This window comes from Anticarsia gemmatalis, chromosome 1 (genome assembly GCF_050436995.1).
Source record: "Anticarsia gemmatalis isolate Benzon Research Colony breed Stoneville strain chromosome 1, ilAntGemm2 primary, whole genome shotgun sequence".
Lineage (NCBI taxonomy): Eukaryota > Metazoa > Arthropoda > Insecta > Lepidoptera > Erebidae > Anticarsia > Anticarsia gemmatalis.
The window spans coordinates 12,568,785-12,587,768 of NC_134745.1; the positions used below are offsets into that span (position 1 = coordinate 12,568,785).

At 38.5% G+C, this 18,984-nt stretch overlaps 2 protein-coding genes across 7 annotated transcripts in view; both read right to left on the bottom strand.

Annotated features, from left to right (window-relative positions):
* Positions 1-80: 80 nt before the first annotated feature.
* Positions 81-8,056, bottom strand: LOC142976866 (U2 snRNP-associated SURP motif-containing protein). Of its 2 annotated transcripts, XM_076120431.1 has the most exons (18): positions 7,752-8,056; positions 7,288-7,381; positions 6,753-6,945; positions 6,216-6,384; positions 5,735-5,900; positions 5,265-5,428; positions 4,878-4,943; positions 4,719-4,762; positions 4,287-4,507; positions 3,787-3,898; positions 3,292-3,534; positions 2,670-2,856; positions 2,109-2,319; positions 1,605-1,800; positions 1,168-1,321; positions 788-879; positions 633-704; positions 81-328 (listed from the first exon to the last, which is right to left on the bottom strand). In XM_076120431.1, exons 1-18 carry the CDS (start codon positions 7,824-7,826, stop codon positions 133-135), a joined length of 2,655 nt encoding a protein of 884 aa, XP_075976546.1. In that variant the 5' UTR covers positions 7,827-8,056; the 3' UTR covers positions 81-132. The 2 variants fall into 2 exon arrangements, with proteins under 2 accessions (XP_075976546.1, XP_075976555.1); XM_076120440.1 differs by lacking the exon at positions 633-704.
* A 550-nt stretch (positions 8,057-8,606) lies between these two features.
* Positions 8,607-18,984, bottom strand: part of krz (beta-arrestin protein kurtz) — a 68,849-nt gene continuing 58,471 nt past the window's right edge. The window contains exons 5-14 of one of the 5 annotated variants that reach the window (XM_076120466.1): positions 18,420-18,480; positions 16,703-16,860; positions 15,356-15,582; positions 14,415-14,547; positions 13,900-14,060; positions 13,365-13,445; positions 12,156-12,299; positions 11,850-11,936; positions 11,640-11,762; positions 8,607-11,544 (exon numbers count right to left, since the gene is read on the bottom strand). In XM_076120466.1, the coding sequence (XP_075976581.1) occupies positions 11,457-11,544; positions 11,640-11,762; positions 11,850-11,936; positions 12,156-12,299; positions 13,365-13,445; positions 13,900-14,060; positions 14,415-14,547; positions 15,356-15,582; positions 16,703-16,860; positions 18,420-18,480 (1,263 nt within the window). In that variant the 3' untranslated portion in view covers positions 8,607-11,456. Of the gene's footprint in view, positions 11,545-11,639; positions 11,763-11,849; positions 11,937-12,155; positions 12,303-13,364; positions 13,446-13,899; positions 14,061-14,414; positions 14,548-15,355; positions 15,583-16,702; positions 16,861-18,419; positions 18,481-18,984 lie in introns of all 5 variants that reach the window. The other 4 variants (XM_076120473.1, XM_076120481.1, XM_076120489.1 and 1 more) reach the window with 4 other exon arrangements.

Genomic DNA, 18,984 nt, shown 5'->3' on the forward strand with positions numbered 1-18,984 from the left:
AACTTCCCTTGCCTCATTCACATCACATCTTGTCATACAGGACCGTAATATAATTTTATATCAATGAATCATACAACAGCTTGTCTTCTCATAATACATATAATATTTTACTCAGTTACACGTTCATCACAGTCAGTACTTATACTTGGCATGTTTGCTGTGCTTGCTGCGGTGATGATGTCCGGGGGGCGTGGCCGGGGAGCGCCGGCGACGGTCCCTGTCTCTGTCTCTTTCACGCTCTCGCTCTCTTTCCCTTTCTCTCTCGCGGGAACGATCGCGGTCTCTTTCCCTCTCTCGGGAACGGGAACGTGATCTTGATTTGCGGTCACTACGATAAGAACAAAGTATAAGAAACCTTTTTCGAAAAAAGTCTACTCGTTTCCATATCATGGTAGATTCAGGAATAGTAGCTATGACTGTCATAAGTATTAACATTTGTAAGAATTACTAATGACTTCCAAATCACTGTTAATTAGTAATAATTTATTCTCATGAGCAAAAAGCGAGGTCTTTTTTCTGGTTGTGGTGAGAAGATAAAGGGGCTTATAGTGGAAAAAGACTGCAGGTCTACTAAAGAACTGTCTACATCAAATTAAAGCGGAATAAAGGCAATGTGAAATATTATATTTTACCTGTATCGAGATCTCTTTGGCGGCGGTGATAACGACGGCTCCCTAGACTTTTTCGACTTCTTAGACGATGTTCTGTAATACATCATTCATATTTGTAGTTTAGACGTCATATAGTCCTTTATTTAAAGAGCTATAACATTTTAGTTATTACTTACGTTGAATAAGCATCATCATCGGGCGGAGATCTTCGTCGTACGTCGGGCGAGTCACGCACTTCCTCGGTAGCCTCTTTCGCTTCTCGTAATGCCTGAAACACAACCACGAAATATTATCATATGATATTTATTTATTTTAAAATGCATTAAATAAACCATAAATTTAACTGTTTTATGCAGATTCTTGTACTACTATAGGAAGAAATTAAATTTTTATGAATGAAAGTAGTCATTAATACAACACAGAAAAAAACATTGTAGGTCTGTTACTTAGCAAACCTACCTTTTCATACAAAATCAAATTACCCGTTATAGAGAAGCCTTCGTCATACTTACGGTCAAATTACAAGAGTTTTTTAAGATATTGGTAATAGTTATACCTTCTTGATAAGTTTCCTGCGGTAGTGCTGTATCTGTTGCGTGTGCGTGAGGCCCGGGCGCCGCGCGCGCAGCCCCGCCTCCAGCTCGTCCGCGTACTTCAGCACGCGCACCTCGATCTCTCGGAGCGTCTCGCGCTTCAGAGACTGCTCCTCGCTGGGGACACAAGGAAATACACAACTTTAATACAAATACATGGAAATATCAGTGAGTTGATGAAGTCATGTATGTTAGGCTGACAATCAGGTCGACTTTTAGACTACTGTCCTTAGATAGCTGTAGAATATAAATGCCCGATAGACACTAATGAGTTAAAATAGTTATATGTAACCGTGACAAGAAGAAATACTCGCCTACATTTCATATTTCAAGTCGGTCAACATTAGTATTATTTGTTACAAGTATATTTTCCAAGCTAGATTAAAATAGGAGTTGTGACCTGTCGTGGTGCATGTCCCCGGAGGCGGGCGTGGTGGGCGTGGGCGGGTCGCGGGCGGCGGGCGGGCGCCAGGCGGGCGCGGGCGGCTCGGCGTCGGGCTCCACGCTCTCCCAGCGCGACGGCACGAACGTGCCCGCCGCGCGCCGCCCCGCCTCCGACTCCGCCTCCAGCGGCACGCCGTCTATGTCCTCGTCCACTACCGCACACAGTTACAATATGTTACACATTGTTAAAAGGAAAATATTATTGTCGTATTGAATACGACTTTCACATTTAACAACTTAAAAAAGGAGAGTCATCAGTGCAAGGTTTTATTACTACTTAATAGTTTTTCAGTTCATAATAGAATATTATTATGAGCACTTTTACGAAAAATCATTTCAAAATTGTGTTGGCATATATGTTCAGTTATAATATCATTTAATACTCAAAAATATAATCCATTTTCTACACGTTGAAGAATAATAATTAACTTCAAGTAAATGATCATGCAGCCGCACTCACCCGGCACTCCGTCGATATCGTCCCCGGCAGCAGGCACAGTATCAGGGTGCAGTAACTGCGTGTGCATGGCGGCGAGGCGGCGCAGCGCGGCCCCGTCCAGCGCGCCGCCGGCCCACGAGCCCGACGACGCGGACGAGCGCGGCGACCCGCCCGGGGACCCGCCGCCCCCCTCGCCCGCCTCCACGCCCTCCACTACCACGCTCTCCGAACCCTGATAGAACAATATAACATTTGATTTACCGCCAAAATTGATCGACTAGACCGAGAGTCTAATACGTTGTCTCTGAATGAAATCCAAGATAAAATTGTAAATTCAAAAGTCCATCTGTTTCACTTTCGGTTAATACTGCAGGCGCAATTTAAATTAACTCCGAAATGCACCGCTAAGCAGTGTAAATAGAAAATGAAACTTTTTCCTCAGATTTACTTCTTTATAACGAGTCAAAGTGCAAGACAAAATCTTGCATACCTACCATTTATCTTGTCCAACGAACAAACATACTATATGTAAATTAAAAAGTAAACTCGATGCTCGATTCGCTTATAAACTCGCATGCTCACCTTCTCATGTCCTAAGAAGACATCATTGATGTGCAGTAAGAAGTCAGTCGGGTACACGGCCCAGTCGGCCCACGCTTGTAGGATGCGAGTGACGCGGGCACGGAACCCCTCCGCTTGCAGCCGTGACGTCATACGTGTCAGTGCTAGGTGCGAGTTGCGCATTATCTCTGTTAGTCGCTGTTGGAACCTGGATTAAATGAAACAATATAATTGATTCATTATAAACGATTAACGCTAGTTTATCTTACTATAGAATAAAATGTAGGGTAATTACAAATTTGATTTCAAGCGAGACATTACTTCAATGCCTTCTTTGTCTATTTTGAAACAATTTGCATTTAAAAAACGATTTTAGATTTTTTGATATTATTGAAGTAAAAAGTATACATGATATCTGTGTATTTCGTTTGATGAAGGAAAAATATGACATAAGTGTAACGTACTCATGAGTTATTATTGAGATCCGTATACGTGCGTATAAACATTACCTACACACAATATAACATAGTTCTTTAAATCTAAGTCAAAAGTTCTACATACTGTGGTCTACAAGCTAAAGAACACCACTTGCATAGATATCTAAAGACGGTTTGAACAATATAATATAAAGGCAGGTACTCACGCGTTCCTATAAGCACTAGCATTAGTAAGCTTAGCGCCGGCATTGTGCAGTATATCCGACACAAGGTAGAGGCGTGCCACCCTCCGTGGCGGCGCGGTCCCGTCGCCGGCCAGCGCCTCGGCCACGCAGGCCGCCACCTCGCCCGCCGCCTCGGCGTGCTCCAGGCACCACGCCATGGCCGCGCCCACGCTCGAGCGGGACGGGGTTAGACCGCGAATCAACTCTTCTAGACGGTCGCGTTGACTGAAAAAAAAATATTGCATAAGTCGAAAGGTAAAACACTAAGTAAACCGCCACAAGGCACTTTAAAACTACAACATTAATTTATATGTCACTAAATACTACTTCCGTCATAAAAACTACGGCAACTTTAAAATATTAAAAAGATATTTGTTCCCCTTCATATATATTTTTTTATTATAATAAGTAAATTGATGACATTTAGTAACAGGTAGCCTACGATTTGAATACGTATTATAAAGCAGTAATACTTACTTATTTGAGAGTGTTCCTCTGATGTTTTCCTTAGCGTCTTCCTCCTCGACCAGCTCGTCTGGCATACCCGCAGTATATAAGTTCATAACAGGCGGCCGCCAAACTGAACCACCTGTTACACAAACATAATCATTTTCTATTATACGAATATAACGACTGCTAATAAGTGTATAAAAATTTAATTAAAAAATAAATTTTGCTTTTCCTCACTGAGCACTTCCCTACAAAAAGATTCCACGTGTTAATAACATAAGATTCCTTCAAGCAGTACGTAAAACACTTTTAAACATGCTAGGTTATCTCGCTATGTTTTCTTTCATCATTAAACAGTTATTAGTTTATTGAATGTTCAACATAGCAAAAGAGAATGCTGCCAACTTTATTGGTGATATTGTTACCTAAAATTCTAATTATTACGTTATGACTAACATCTATACTGTATGTTTCTATATAATAAGTAATTATCGCTACAAAAACGAATAAAATAAAATAAATATTACCTTTAAACATTCGAAAGTCATCTAACGACCATTGTTTAGGCGAGTCTCCCTGGAGCATAGAGAATAGTTTCCATCGATAGTAGATGTGCGCGGGCGACTGGTTCTCGAACAGGAAGCGGAAGAACGGGTTGTTCATCTCCTTGTTCATGATGATCGCTTCGAACATCGGACCCTCGCGGATCACGAACTCGACCATTCGATGAATCAACATTAATATGTTCCTGCGAAATATTGAATATGAAATATACGAATATATCACAAGGTAGGTATTGGTCAGCGTGGTGGACTCAAAGTCTAACCCCTCCCGCATTAAGGGTTTAGACCTTTGCCCAGTGGGATATTAATGGGTTAAATTCGTTATTAATTTATTAAAATATAATGGTAAGAGATAAATAAAAATAAAGAACATTTTATTAAAAGAGTGAAACTTACCTTTCCGTAGGCACTACAACTTTGACTATTGATTGTGATAAAATCTGAAAAGAAAAAGTTTCATTGACAATTTTATCATGTAAGTACAACACATAATAATTAAATTTACAGAATACAGAATTTTGAACACAGTGGTGTCAAATTTATATGTTATAATACCTGTTCATAAAGCTTCCTATCATCTGGATCGCTCGGGAAATATTCGCCAGGCCGGATGCGAGGAATCTATAATGTAAAACACAGTATTTATTTATAAGCATTTATTATATTTACAAGCAAATATTATGTAAGCTTTATAGTGTACTAGAGGCCGCCCGCAAATTCGTCCGTGTGGAAACCCTTCCCGTGTAAATCCCGATCCCTTGGGATCTCCGGTATAAAAAGTGGTCTATGTGTTATTCTAAGTCTTCAGCTACCTACACCCCAAATTTCATAGTTATCGATTTAGTAGTATTTGCGTGAAAGAGTAACAAAGATCCATACATACTCAAAAACTTTCGCATTTATAATATAAGTAGAATGTTTATTTTTTAAATAAAATTGTACCTTATTAGCGAGATGTTTGGGTGGTTGTGCGTTGAAGGGCAGGCCGGAGGGCGGCGGCGGCTTGCTGGGCGTCTGCAGCGCCGGCGGGATGTAGATGGGCACCGGCGGGATCACCACCGCCTTGCCCCAGCCCAGCTTCATCTCATAGTTCATTATCTCCTTACCTGCAGAGAGGGTATCACTTAGTAGATTTCCGGTCTCCACAAGATATAATACTACGTTCAAGAGTAACATAGACAAAGAAAAAACAAATGCGTTAAAAGAACTTGAACATTAAACATGTGTACAAAATGTGGCAGAAAAATCGTTTTTGAAGCAGTTGATAAAATCTGCCCATGAAAGTTCGTGTAATACAAGTTCGCATGTTTTAGTGTACGAATGTATGGGAACATGTAGATTTTCAGAAAGAGTAGTAAGAGATCCTTTACCATATTAATTTATGTGCATTAGTATTGAGTTAATGTTTGTACCATTAATACAGCGCAGTGCTCGCTCGCCGTCCTTCCTGGACATGAAGGCGACGAAGCCGCAGTTCCGTCCGCGCGCCTTCTCCTCGTCGGAGCGCGGCCACATGATCTTGATGCTGGCCAGCGGACCGTAGCGACCGAATATCTCCATCAACTGCTGCTCTGTTATCTGAGAAACAAGGGTATTAAGGCACATTAGGATATAAAGTAAAAGCAAGCAGCAGCAACTGTTTAGTTATCCTACTAAGTTTTGTTTAATTTATTTACGAGTCTAAATCGTAAATAAAAGGGACAATCCCTCTCATTCTGAAATAAGATTGTGCCTTGCAACGCAACAAGAATAAGCTCAATTCAGGTGAACATATTTATTGACAGAACATAAACAAACAATCAAAAACAGTACTCCAACAGCTTAAATAAAACATTACTTAACACTGTCATAGTACTTATACTTACTTACTTATACTTGTCATTGTCATCTCACCTTTGGATTCAAGTTGCCCAGGTACAAGTTAGTAGTGTTGGGGTCACCAGTGTCGTATGACCCCACGTCGGGAATGACGTCGAGAGCCAGGCTCGGCTCCACGCCGACCACGCCGCGCTCTCGGAGTACATTCTTGTATTTGTGGCGCTCAGATCTCTCTTCTTGGATTCTAGAAAAATATAATATAAAGCTTGGTTTATTGTACAATTTATAAAGAATTTGAATAGTTTATTTCAACAGGAAGCTATTCTTTACTACAAAATTATAAAATCATCACTGAAATAACTGAGAGATGGGCTAGCACCGCTATAAAAAATACAATTTGAAGGGAGACCTTTACCACACAGTAGAAGTTCTTTCTCAATAACAATGTAAGTTTTTCTCTCAACAAACTTTACAAAGCAGAGGTTTGTGCTCTTTAACATTTAATTTCTTTTTACAAATACTAGTCGAGAATATTGGAAATTATAAAACAATTCAAAATATGTAAGAATTTAAACTATGTAAAGTTGTAAGAAACTAAATGCTACCACTCACTGTCTAAGTTCTTCTTTAAAGAGTTCCAAGTTGCTTTTCTTCTTATCCTGTCCCTTTTTCTTGGCATGTGGTCTGCCCGGTGGCTCCGGTCTCTGCACAAGGTTGCGCACCACTTCTGCCTCTGATGAACTCCGCTTCTCATCCAAACGGGACACTGGCTTGTATAGCTTACCTCTCTCTGAGGTATCTTCCTCTATGGGATTTAATATATTCTTGTAAGTATTGTGTTGGCTAAATAAAACATATATTTGGTACAAAATCATTGCTGAGACTGTTTAACATAATATACTTCTATCCTTTATTGTAACAGAACTTGCAAGCAAAAAATTTGAGAGAGCATGAATTAGTTAGGTCTTATACAGTGTTAATGTTTGAATTAAATCTATGGCTCTTCAACAACATTCAGATGACAGTAACAATTTAATCTTTCCAGCAGTAACAAAACATACAGAACAGTAAAAATATACAGTAGTAACAAGATTATTAATAAAGTGTAAATATAGATGAAGTAGCTGAATAATGAAATGCGACTAACTTCTAGCTCCTGCATCATATGTGCCGGCCTTCACCCACACTTTACTTGTATTGCTAGGAACCTCCTGGAAAGTCTCCACAAACTCTTTGAACACCTGCAATTACACAACAGTTGGTTACAACTAATAATTATATCAGACAAAACTATTAATGTGTTATAGTAATATCAATTAATAAATTATATGGACAATGAATCAAGTTGAGCAAGTTATTGGTATATGGATGACTGCTAATGAGATTATTTTATGCAATTTTAAACTATGGTAATTGCAATTCCTATATTTACTTTTTCGTTTAGATTTTTCGGATATTCTAAAAGTACCGCGAGGCGAAAACCAGTAACATCTATGATATAGATACATAATCATTGATATGCATCGCTGACAGTAAACAAATATTGATGGAGAGGAAACGAAATGTTTGTTACTTTTGTTAAACCAATAGCATAAAAGTAACATTATTTACATGAGCGGCTGCTTCTTCTTCCTCCTTCTTCTTCAGCTCCTCGAGCTCCTTCTTAGTAAGGCCTCGAGAACTCATTTTATCGGCAGAGCTAACACTTAAAAATTACCGAAAGTTGCCAATAGATGACAACGAATGTTCGATATAATCAAACATTCAGAATAGCAGGAAGCCTTACTACACATTAAATTCTGTTGTATATCACATTGTATACTAAATTGTATTAATTTAAATGGATTACTTCATAAAATTAGCAATTTTAATAACACAACTGACAACATAACCTAAACGCCAACAGTCATAATCGACGTTTACGTTTCGTTTTTGCTTGGTGGCGGTGGACGACTGGTTGTTGATTTATGGTAGAGAAAAGTAAGTTTTAATAAAAAAATATATTTATTTCCTTTTATTGTTAGCCCAGTTAATATTTATTTTTATGTAAATATCATTATTACATATTTTTTCTATAATATAACATGTTTATCTAACAATAGACGCTTTGTCCGACCTTAAAACTTTTATCATAGGAGTGGTCTCGGGTGGAGGGATTAAATGAAAGAGGAATATGTTGTATGTAAATTGGACGTAGTTAAGCAGAAAGGACTCAATCCACACTTTGACCACAATGGAGTTAAGTTAATTCAATAGCGTTGTTTTTATATGGGCGTTAACGCTATTGAAAAGATAAACTACCGCTAATGTACCTGTAGACCGGGGGTAATTTTATACCAATGTTGTCTTGTATCGTATCTTTCGGCAGGGTCACAGAAGGAAAGAACGTTCATTTGCTATTTTTATCAACAAATGAAAAATACTACACGGGTGGAGCCACAGGCATTAGGATATAAATAAAAGGCATTTTGGTTACATATTATTTATTGAAAAAGTATACATCAAAAACGTTTCGATGTAAAATTAAAAAAAAGAACGTGTGCGAATTGCCATTAGTGAATGAAGTCTGCACGGGATAACGACGTCATACCAGCCGAGATTGATATCATCTATGTTCAATCTTACTTTACTATTATAAAGTTTCATTTGTTGCGATGATTCTCAGCCTGACTGGTTAACATCGCGTTGGGTATTGAAAGTACTAGCTAAGGGTTTATCATACAGATACCTTTACAGCCAAATGGTATTCCAGTAGAAAAGGTTTTATCTTTTAGGTGTAAAATACATTTGTGCAAGGAAAGTAAAAAAGTTAGCCTCTGATAAGTGTAAATTATGTATATTAAAATTGGCTAATTGTACTTAGAGTATTTTGCCAGCATAGGCCACGATATATCTACCTATTGGCTGTAAAATCCACTGTTACGTCTTTTTATTTTGTTCCTACTATCATATTACAAATCGTTATTTCCATTTAATACTTATATTTAAAATACATAAATAATACAATTTGATAGTAACAGAAACACTGAATTATTTAATGCATTGAAACATATTTTGTAAAATTAAAGTTCTAAGTAAATGAAGCGCGAGATGCGAGTCTGTTGAGATGCGCGATGTAGACGCGGCCCAGTAAGCTTACCCATAGATAGAACCTTAGAAAATATATTCATCTAGGGATTAACATGCGAATAGAAAATATTCCACGCATACGATATATTGACACCGTGATACTCTCTGTGTTTAGTAGAAAGGGGCGGGTAGTACCGCCCGAGTGTTAAACAATAGAATACTTTTGTGCATCATAAAGCTTATTATACAATAAAACATGCCACGTAATATACACAACTATTATACTGTACATAGCGAAATGAATGTACATAGTCACAGAACGAACATCATAAGACGTGTACGTGTACTGCACACGGACACGACACGGGCACGACACGGCCGCGACACGGAGCCGCGTGCCAGTACACAGACGGATCAAGCTATAACATATAACGATACTAAAACGTAGTTTTACATTATTTACTTTGTTACCGTGTTTATATATTGTTGGTACGAGCTGCATATACACGCTAACACCGTTACTCTTAAACGCTAATTAACAGTGTGTTATAAACATATATGTAGTATTCATTCATTTTATCTTTCAAATGAGTTCAGAGTTAAATAGTCTTTACACCGTTATTCGACGTTTATGAATAAAGGGGGTAAATGTTTAGCGACCAAAAAATAGCCATCAAATTACAATTATTTATTAAGTTGGCAATATTTTAGCAGCTAAGTTAATTTAAAATAGTATAACATACAGCACATTATTATATATTTTATGGTAAATTGCATTATTTATAAAAATAGTCCCTTTACTATGACGTGATTAAGGATAGCTTTGTGGCCAATCTGCGAACATATGATGACGGCGATATGTAAGCTTACGAGCAACCGACATATTACATTATCCAGAGTGTTATATAAACTGAATATTGTTGATTCATATACTGAAATAATAATTAATTTACATTTGATTGCTTTTGTTCTGAGGCAGCCCAGTGGGCGGCGAGATTGTCTCATGTAACGGATATAACACAGATGATCAACAATGAACGGTAAAGTTCTACAATGAGTGATATAGAGCGTATATTTAATGTAAATGTTGTTAAATTCTGTGAGAAGGCCACGTGCGGAGTGAGTGGAGCCCTCGCGGCTCGACAACACGTACCGAACTGTACCCTACTAGCATTAGGATCACTGAATACTTCCACCACTTCTGATTCACATATCAATTCAATAATATTGGCTTCTTATTCATTCAATATTCGTACATGTTTCATCGAAATGATTTAATAAATTATATTGATTCTCAAATACATATTGTTCGCGCACGCAGTGATCACAATGCCAGTATATAAACGTAGTATATTATCTCCAACATCAACAATAACACATACAACGCTACCGTCGAAAAGTAAAAATTACATTAGAGGTAAAAACACTTCTCTTTTATACTATTAAATGCATTCGTCGAACATTGTACTACTCTCCTAAATATCCAATGGCCAATGATATAAATATGTAGAAATAAAAGAAAATTAAAATTGTACTCGCTTATTTGATCAATAGACACAACTATTAAAATAAATTTTCACATACAATATACATCGAATATAATATAAAATTCTTTATTATAATACGCTAGTGGTTCGCGCTCGTCTGTCGGATATACGTTCCCGAGGTGAAGCAGACGGCGGGACAGACGTCACGCGACCCGCACGGGAAGTGCAACCGCGCCGGACATGTCCGACAGACGCTCGCGTTATATTGTGAATAGTCAAATCCTCTCAACACATTATACACTGTACAGGGATTGTGAATGTTCATGGACAGATTGTGTTTGCATTTGCATTCGTTTACGTTTTCATACGACACCCTATGACATTTATTTACGAGATACGATTAATTACATTTTACGTCAACACCATCGACTCTTACGAGAACTATAATTTCAATAGCATTCTAGACCGTAAATTACATAATAGTCATACGATATCGTAGGAATCGATATCGTCGCGTGGTACTAAGTCGAGGCGGTGTGTTCCCGCGGGCACGTGCGCGACGTGCCGGAGCTCGCGCCGGGCTGACGCGAGCTGTATCGTACTTTTATGTTTTGTTCGTCGAGCGACAAGCGTGACTCAGATGCAATAACGGCTCGTATTACGAATCATTATCCGCCGGTGCGGTAACGAGTCGTGATAGACGAGTTGTGTCAAGTATGGTGTAGTGTGTCGGCCGTCGCTAGTAGCTGTGGGTCACGTCTCAGGCGTCGGCGTCGGCGCCCTTGAGCCGCAGCCGCGCGAAGTCCTCGAATATGATATCGTCGTCCTGCTCCTGGCCGTTCTCGTCTCTGTGATAAGAAAAAGAGGATTTTATTAATACAAGGGATATATGTATCAGGGGTTTGCGTATACGTGTACGGGTAGTAGGTGCACGTGTACGTACGGGTGCGGGTCGAGCTGTATGAGGTCCTGGTCGGCGGTGCGCGGCGCGCTGTCCGGCGCCTGGCGCGGCTCCTCCTCGGGCTTGGGGTGCATCAGGATGAACGGCAGCTCCGCACTCAGGTCACTGATAATCACATCAACATTATATTATAACTTTTGATTTCACAAAAAATGAAATAGAGACCAATGAACAATTATCTCCTTTACTTACCCGCCGAGTGGTCCGAGACACAGCTTCACTTTGACCTTGTATTGCACTATTATGCCGAGGTTCTCTCGCTGGGATGGATCTGCGATTCTATAACGACAAAGAAATACTTTTAAGAACAAAAGAAAACCAATGCTTAGAACCTAACATTACGAATAAACTTAAAAACTTTATGTGCTTTTCTTAACACTGGCCAGAGTAAAATAAAAATATTATTAAAACAAAACATTAGGTACATTTACGGTGCTTATATAACACGCGAAGTTAATCATTTAAAAGATGTTTTAAAAGTAATAGTTAAGTACTTACAAGGTGCTAGACGCAAGGTTGGTGTCCTCGTGCTTGAGCTGTCCGTCGAGCGCGAGCCCCCACTTGTCCTTGTTGTTGGCGAGCAGCGGCGTCACCGTGAACACCTTGCTCAGCGTGAACCCGGGGCCCACCGGACAACCCTCCCTGCAACATTACAACATTACATCATAATTATGTCTGACAACACGTCTGATATATTAGGTCGTGGAAAAAGTCTTATCGCATTACTCAGTCGACATCCTAACCTTTTGGTTGTTTGAATTTCGTATTTCATTGATAACTGTTCAAAGAACTCCTACTTCAAAGCAAATAATGACAATATCTATGATAAAATAATCTCCGATCACTCGTATGAGAAGCGAAAATCTTACAGCTTTTACTGCTAATAAGTTTGTAGAACAAAGTTCATCGACCTCATTATATTCAATTGAAACGATTGAAAAGCGATCCTATATCCCAGACTTTCAATGCCTTAACCAATCCATAAAATAAACAGGTTTATTCAAAATAGAAACTCCACAAAGTAGCGTAATTAGTCACAATCAATCACCGCAATCAAAACAACTCCGCACTCAAAACAAAATTCATTTTAGTTTGAATGTTCTAAAAGTTCTATTATAACGTATGTGGGCGTCGAAGGATCCGTACATCGTTATCTTATATCGAAACGGATATTAAAATATTTCGCATTACGATAACCCTCACCCCTGGTGAATATTTAGAAAGGTTTTTGGGAATTATAACAAAGTTTCATAATTTCTTGATGATATGGGACCCGTGCATGGTGCGTGAACTAAAACGCACTTGTCTTTATGTAGCAAAATATCGTTTAAAAACTGGATACAATGTAGGGAGATGTTGATTAGAGCATTAGCAGACTTGCTTTCAAAATCCCAAATGATTAAGTTAATTGGGATTGCGTATAACATGTCATGAAGGAAACTAATCTATACGGGCACAAAATGCATTCAATTTGGTTGATTACATCAATGTTTTAGGTCCAAATTAATACACTAGTAACTGCAAAACACGGATTTAAGAACCTAATATTCAAGTATGTCTGTTACATTGGTTCTCAAAACAATGCTTTAATTAATACTAGTCTATTAATAAGGGCTTTAAACTAACCAGCTAATGATTGGGTAGTTTGCCAACACCGTTATATGGTCACACGATTTCAATAGTCTCATGCACGCACACAGTACTTACACGGACTGCATACAATATTTCTTATTCAATATCCCAAATAATGGGAATCTAAATAACCTCTTCATCATGGACTTTGGTTTCCTGAATTCAAAATAAACTGTTATACTACTTTATACAGTGATTTTGTGTAGATATGTGTTGGGAATTATCTCCGGAACTATTGAACATACCTAGTTAAATTAAATCCTTCACCATTTAAGGGTACATTATACCAGATGGAATAGGTTACAATATGTATTTATATGAAAAAACATACCGTATAAATGTTTATTATATGCATAAAGGTAGTGTCAATTTCCTTTCTCTGAATGCTATAGACAGTGTGGTTGTATGATTCGTCAATATTACTGGCTTATAATAATCGTAGCGTAAACTTAGAGTACTCCGTATTCTGTCTTTGTTTCTCACAGGTAGTTTTAAACTTGAGTGAAAGAGACAAAATATGACATAACTAGCTTATTATAACGTTTATTAATAAGGTTTAATATATCACATGCAATTATGTGTCGTAATGCCATAATAATAAGGTACTTACTCGCTCTCGGTCTCGGCGACGGTGCACTTGTACTGCGCGGTGGAGAAGAGGCAGATGTCGGCGAACTGTCGCACGGACACCTTGATGCGCTTCACCGACCTGTTCGAGTTGTTCGCTATGTGCACGTTCACTGCTATGTTCTCGCCGTGGTGGTACAGCTCCTGGGGACATTCAAAACAAAATTGTATTAAATTTAGATCCACGGCTTCAACCACTTTTTTCTATCGTCTATAGTAGCTTCCTGTCCAAGTTTTGTGTGAATAATTGATGAGCGTTTTTAAAATAACTATTATCTTTCAACCATTTTAAATGCCAAACGCTGGCCAGTCGATAGTTTCGTCTGTAGAAAATCCGGCTACTGCACCGACATTTATAATCTATCATCCAGCCTATACTTATTTAAAGCGGCTCAAACTTTTTGACGCGAAATAAAAAGAAACTAACACGCGTTATCATTATAAGTACAAAGAATATGGAGTTATGGACTGTGACCTTAAAAACTCTCCTTTTCTTACCTTATCTAGCGATGCCTCAAGGTACAGTTTGTTGGGGCTCATCATGAACTCCTTAGACACCTCCACAGAAGGCTGCTCGCCCTGCTTGCTCGGCGCGTACATTATCTTCCTGATCGCTAACCGCACAGAATTCCTATAAAACAAATAATATCATCAATCGTCGTCAAATACCGATCGAACTTCCAATTTCCTCATAATGAGTTTGAGATTGCCCTGCCGGAAGCTGTTTCCTTTTTCCTTAGTGGGTTTTGATAAAACATTATTTCTAAGTAACTAAATACGTGAAAAGTTATTATTTTATACAGTCTAAGTAATGCTCCGTACCCAAACAGATTTATTCGATCGAACATTGAGTTTTACTCAATCGGACAATCGGTTCCCAAATTGTGGGTTTTGCGGTCTACATATTATTTTAGTCATGTTTCGTATGTGAACACCGCGCATTCGCGTAATTCATCAAAATAGATTACTTAACGGAAAAGTTTAATAAGTAATCAAAGTTAATATGTATTTAGTGAAGCGCTGTCCATCGTTAAATATAGGGTAGGTCGATAAATGTGTCCAATTAACGATCAGTAATAATTACAAGGCTTAGAACAGTTTAGTAATAGGTCAAAGCTGCTCACTCATTTAGACGAAATTCCTTCTAATTATAGTCTCCTCTTTCCGAATGATTACAGACTTTTATTAAAACGTTGTCTTAATAAGAAATCGTATCATTTTTAGTAATTAGGCAAGATGAGCAACTGTTCTACCATTTTAGGACACATTTTAACAACACATTAAACATTCAATGAATCATAGTAATTGCGTGTTTTACACGTATACGTTTGTCATTACAAGATATTAGCATGTCAATATAATGAATAAATTATTTATCTCAAAGTTACGTAAAATGTTAAAAATCGTTTAAATTATCCTAAAGCGATTATTATACCGACCTCTTATGTGGTTTATCATCTTGCGAGTCGGCGACGAACGCCTTGAGCTCATAGTCTACTCCGCATGGTTTCCCAGTCTCCCCAGGAGCGGGCTGTAGTGTGACTGAAGCGGGGCAGTGCGGCGGCAACTCGAAGTAAAAAGGATGTGCCGCCGCACCAAGCTTGCGAACCAAGCGCTCTTGAAGCCGCGTCAACGGCCGCTTAGTGGTGTTCGTCGGTGGGTATATCTGAATAATAAATGAGCATTAGTACAAACACATTTATGTATATTAGTCACTTGGCCGGAACAGCGTGTTTCTTCCGGAACAAAAGAAATGGGTTGCAATTAGAGAAATAGCTTCGCCCGTTGCGTTGAACCGAGACCGAGTGGCCCACTCTGCGGCCACCTACTGGGCAACGAGAAATGTAAGAAAGAATATAAATTATATTCAGAAGTACTTAGAGAGGGATAAATAAATTCAGACAAAAAGAGACATATATTCGAAAAACATTAAGCTTACAAAGGGACTTTCCAGAACTTTGTTAGAACCTAGAAACCTAGAACCAACCCAAAAGTTAGCAACTGTGGATTTCAGAACAGAATTCTGTATCTTTTATTTAACAGGATTTGCTATGTACCCAATACCCATATACCAGTAACATAAAGCATAGTATATAATAGTGAACTAGTTATTCAATGTACCAAACGTCGTAGTGTTCGGTCGATAACTGTAAACTAATCTAGTCATTGAACATTAAGCAACTCACACAACACAAATCGATCGGTCTTCTATGCGTGAAGTGAGGTGTGTAAAAAGCCCTTAAACGTGACTAATCGGTAATACATTATGTATGGTGGTTGAGGCAACGAGCGATATTTTTTTGTGGAGAATGGTGAGTTTCGGACCTCTTCATAGATCGAATTGAATTATTGGAAGGCTACTTCGAAATTATAACAGGTTAACTTTTACCCACGGCTCATTATGTATGGATTTAAAACAGTCTGTCTTTCCCAGGATAAATAAAAGTAACACAGTGTAAAATGGCTGAACAATAGGGTACTTGACAACAGTCAAATCAGCTTCTCTTTATGAAATGTTCAAAATACATTTTAGTATAGAAATACGGTGTAGTGAGGTCACAGTTTCGTATTTTCCTAATAAAATGTTTCAGTATGTATTTATTTACAATTTCTACATCATTTACGGAAAAAATTAGCATTATATATGAACCTTTAACTAGTACAAGTTTTATAATTTTACAATAACCCTACCCAATTAAATGACCTTACAAATTCTATTCCGCATCTACCACCACCTAGCCCAAAGCAAAATATCATTCTAGCTACAAGAGTTGGTCAGTTATTACCGTGATCTTGATTACCTGTTCAGCGGCCAGGTAGAGGTCCTTCCTGAACGTGAGCCCCAGCACGTCGAGGTCCTCGCGTCCATACCTGAACGCGGCCAGCACGTGACCGAATACCTTCCTGTCCTTCACATATTCAGGGTCGATTAGAACGACGCCGTCTGAAAGAGGCATTAAGGTTTAAAATACTTTGAAAGCTTTGATACTCCTATTAGGTCAGTTTGTTTGTTTGTTTGTTTGGCGTATGGTTAGTGGTCAACCTAGTGTCAAAGTTGTTGAAGTCGCCCGAGAGGCCTTTGACATGGCTTAACGACTGTTATCTTAGTAGACTACAGCCGGGACCGACTTTTTACGTGCCCTCCGAAGCACGGAGATCCCCACTTCATATACCATTGCGGTCACCCATCTATGGAATGACGGCGCCAACGTTTGCTTAAACCACAGATCGTTTACTGAACGGTGAGCGCAACTGGCTATGGACGTCTCGATTCGATCGATTAGGTCATTGACAATAAGTTGTGAAGTATACACCAGAGTATATTTATTGACTCTTTTTTAGCTAGTTGACAAAGACTAAAAGGTAGTTCCATTATTGTTGACTAGTGATAGATTTTGGTATTCAACGGAGTAGTGTACGTTAGAACATGAAAACTCAATAAAGCTTTTGATCCAAAATGAGTCGACATTTTACTGGACTAGCGGGAATATTCGTCCAGGTATATTACCAACTTTTTAATTTTATTTCGGCAGAGTGAGTGACACCGACCTCGGCAGCCCGAGTGGGAATACGTTATGCCGCATTTTTATGTGAGAATTTTCAGCTGAAATTCACGGTCACAGAGTTCGTCGTAGATATTCGTGAATTATATGAGAACTATGATTAAATGGTTGGTCTACGAGGCCCTAATGTGTAGTCCGTCCTAATGTGCTCCTCCAACAAGGATCTCAACACACATGTTGTTATTTTTCCTCGTCAATTTGATTTATGAGAGAAAGTCATAGTATATGATAATGTACTTTCCATTAAGGGAATTACATTTACCGTGTCATTCTGCCACGCACTAGTTCAAGGAACTTGCACGATCAACATTCATTCATGAGATGGTATGATATTTGTTTAGATTTTTTCCATTGAGCAAACTACCCGTGCGTCACTATGATTCACAGATAAATTGTACGTCAATCAAACCGGTTTATCGTCATGTGGTTATGTTACGCACTTGTCACGGACGGAATTCACCAAAGCGGAAATGGGTGTGTTGGAAGAGAGAAGCACTGAACCGGTGAAGGTGTTCCTCTAAAGTGGAAACAACATGAGTTTACATTAAGCATTGAACGAATCTTGATCGCAATCGCTCAAACAACAATAATTATAATTAATCTACTTTCGATTGGAATTTCATCTCATCATTCACGTAACCAAACGAACAGAAAAATTAAAATTCCTCCCCTGTAATGTCTGTTATATGAATTAGGAATATCTTCTTCTTTAGTGAATATCTTTTAGTCGTAATTAACTTGTAACTATAAGATCTGAAGTGGAAGTGGCAATCTATTATACAATGGTCTCGAGTCCCTTTACGATCTAAGTGGATACTTTGACTTGAAGCAACTTGTCCGAATTGATGGAACGTCTTACAAGTTTGATCAATTGCAACAATTGCCCTTTGTATAGACTTCAAACGTAAGTTGCTACCTGTGTAGTAGTACTACTACTTACCAATCGGGTCTACGTGTGTGATGTGGTCTACGAAGTCTCTTTTCCCTAAGTATACTGTTATCTGCAAACATAAAAACACATAAAATTAATCATAATAACCCGTAATAGTACTTTTATATCATAAAAACTGTAATAATGAACGATCAGGGGAGGTTATTGCCATAAACAGTGCGGTTGACAGCCCGATCAGACTTAGATAAAAGACATTATAAGTCCATTACAGTAAGTTAACTGTGTCGTTTGTATCGAGATCATCGCATTTGCAACTTAGAGGTACGCAATCATATTATTATATCGCATTCAACAAATTGTCACGTTACGATATTGTTTGAGTATTATAGTTCACATGATCATTCGTCATGACCAACTTAGTTGGGTGAGTGGCCATATCTCATAACACAGTGACGCGATTGATCACGTCATCAGATAAACGATCGAGCACAGCGATCGTATTTTATTCTAATGTGACGTCATTACGTCATGACCGATTTATAAGGATGTCGGACTACTTAGGCTCTTTTAGGTCAAACAAGAACGAGAGTGGGAAAATTAAAATGCGCTGCGT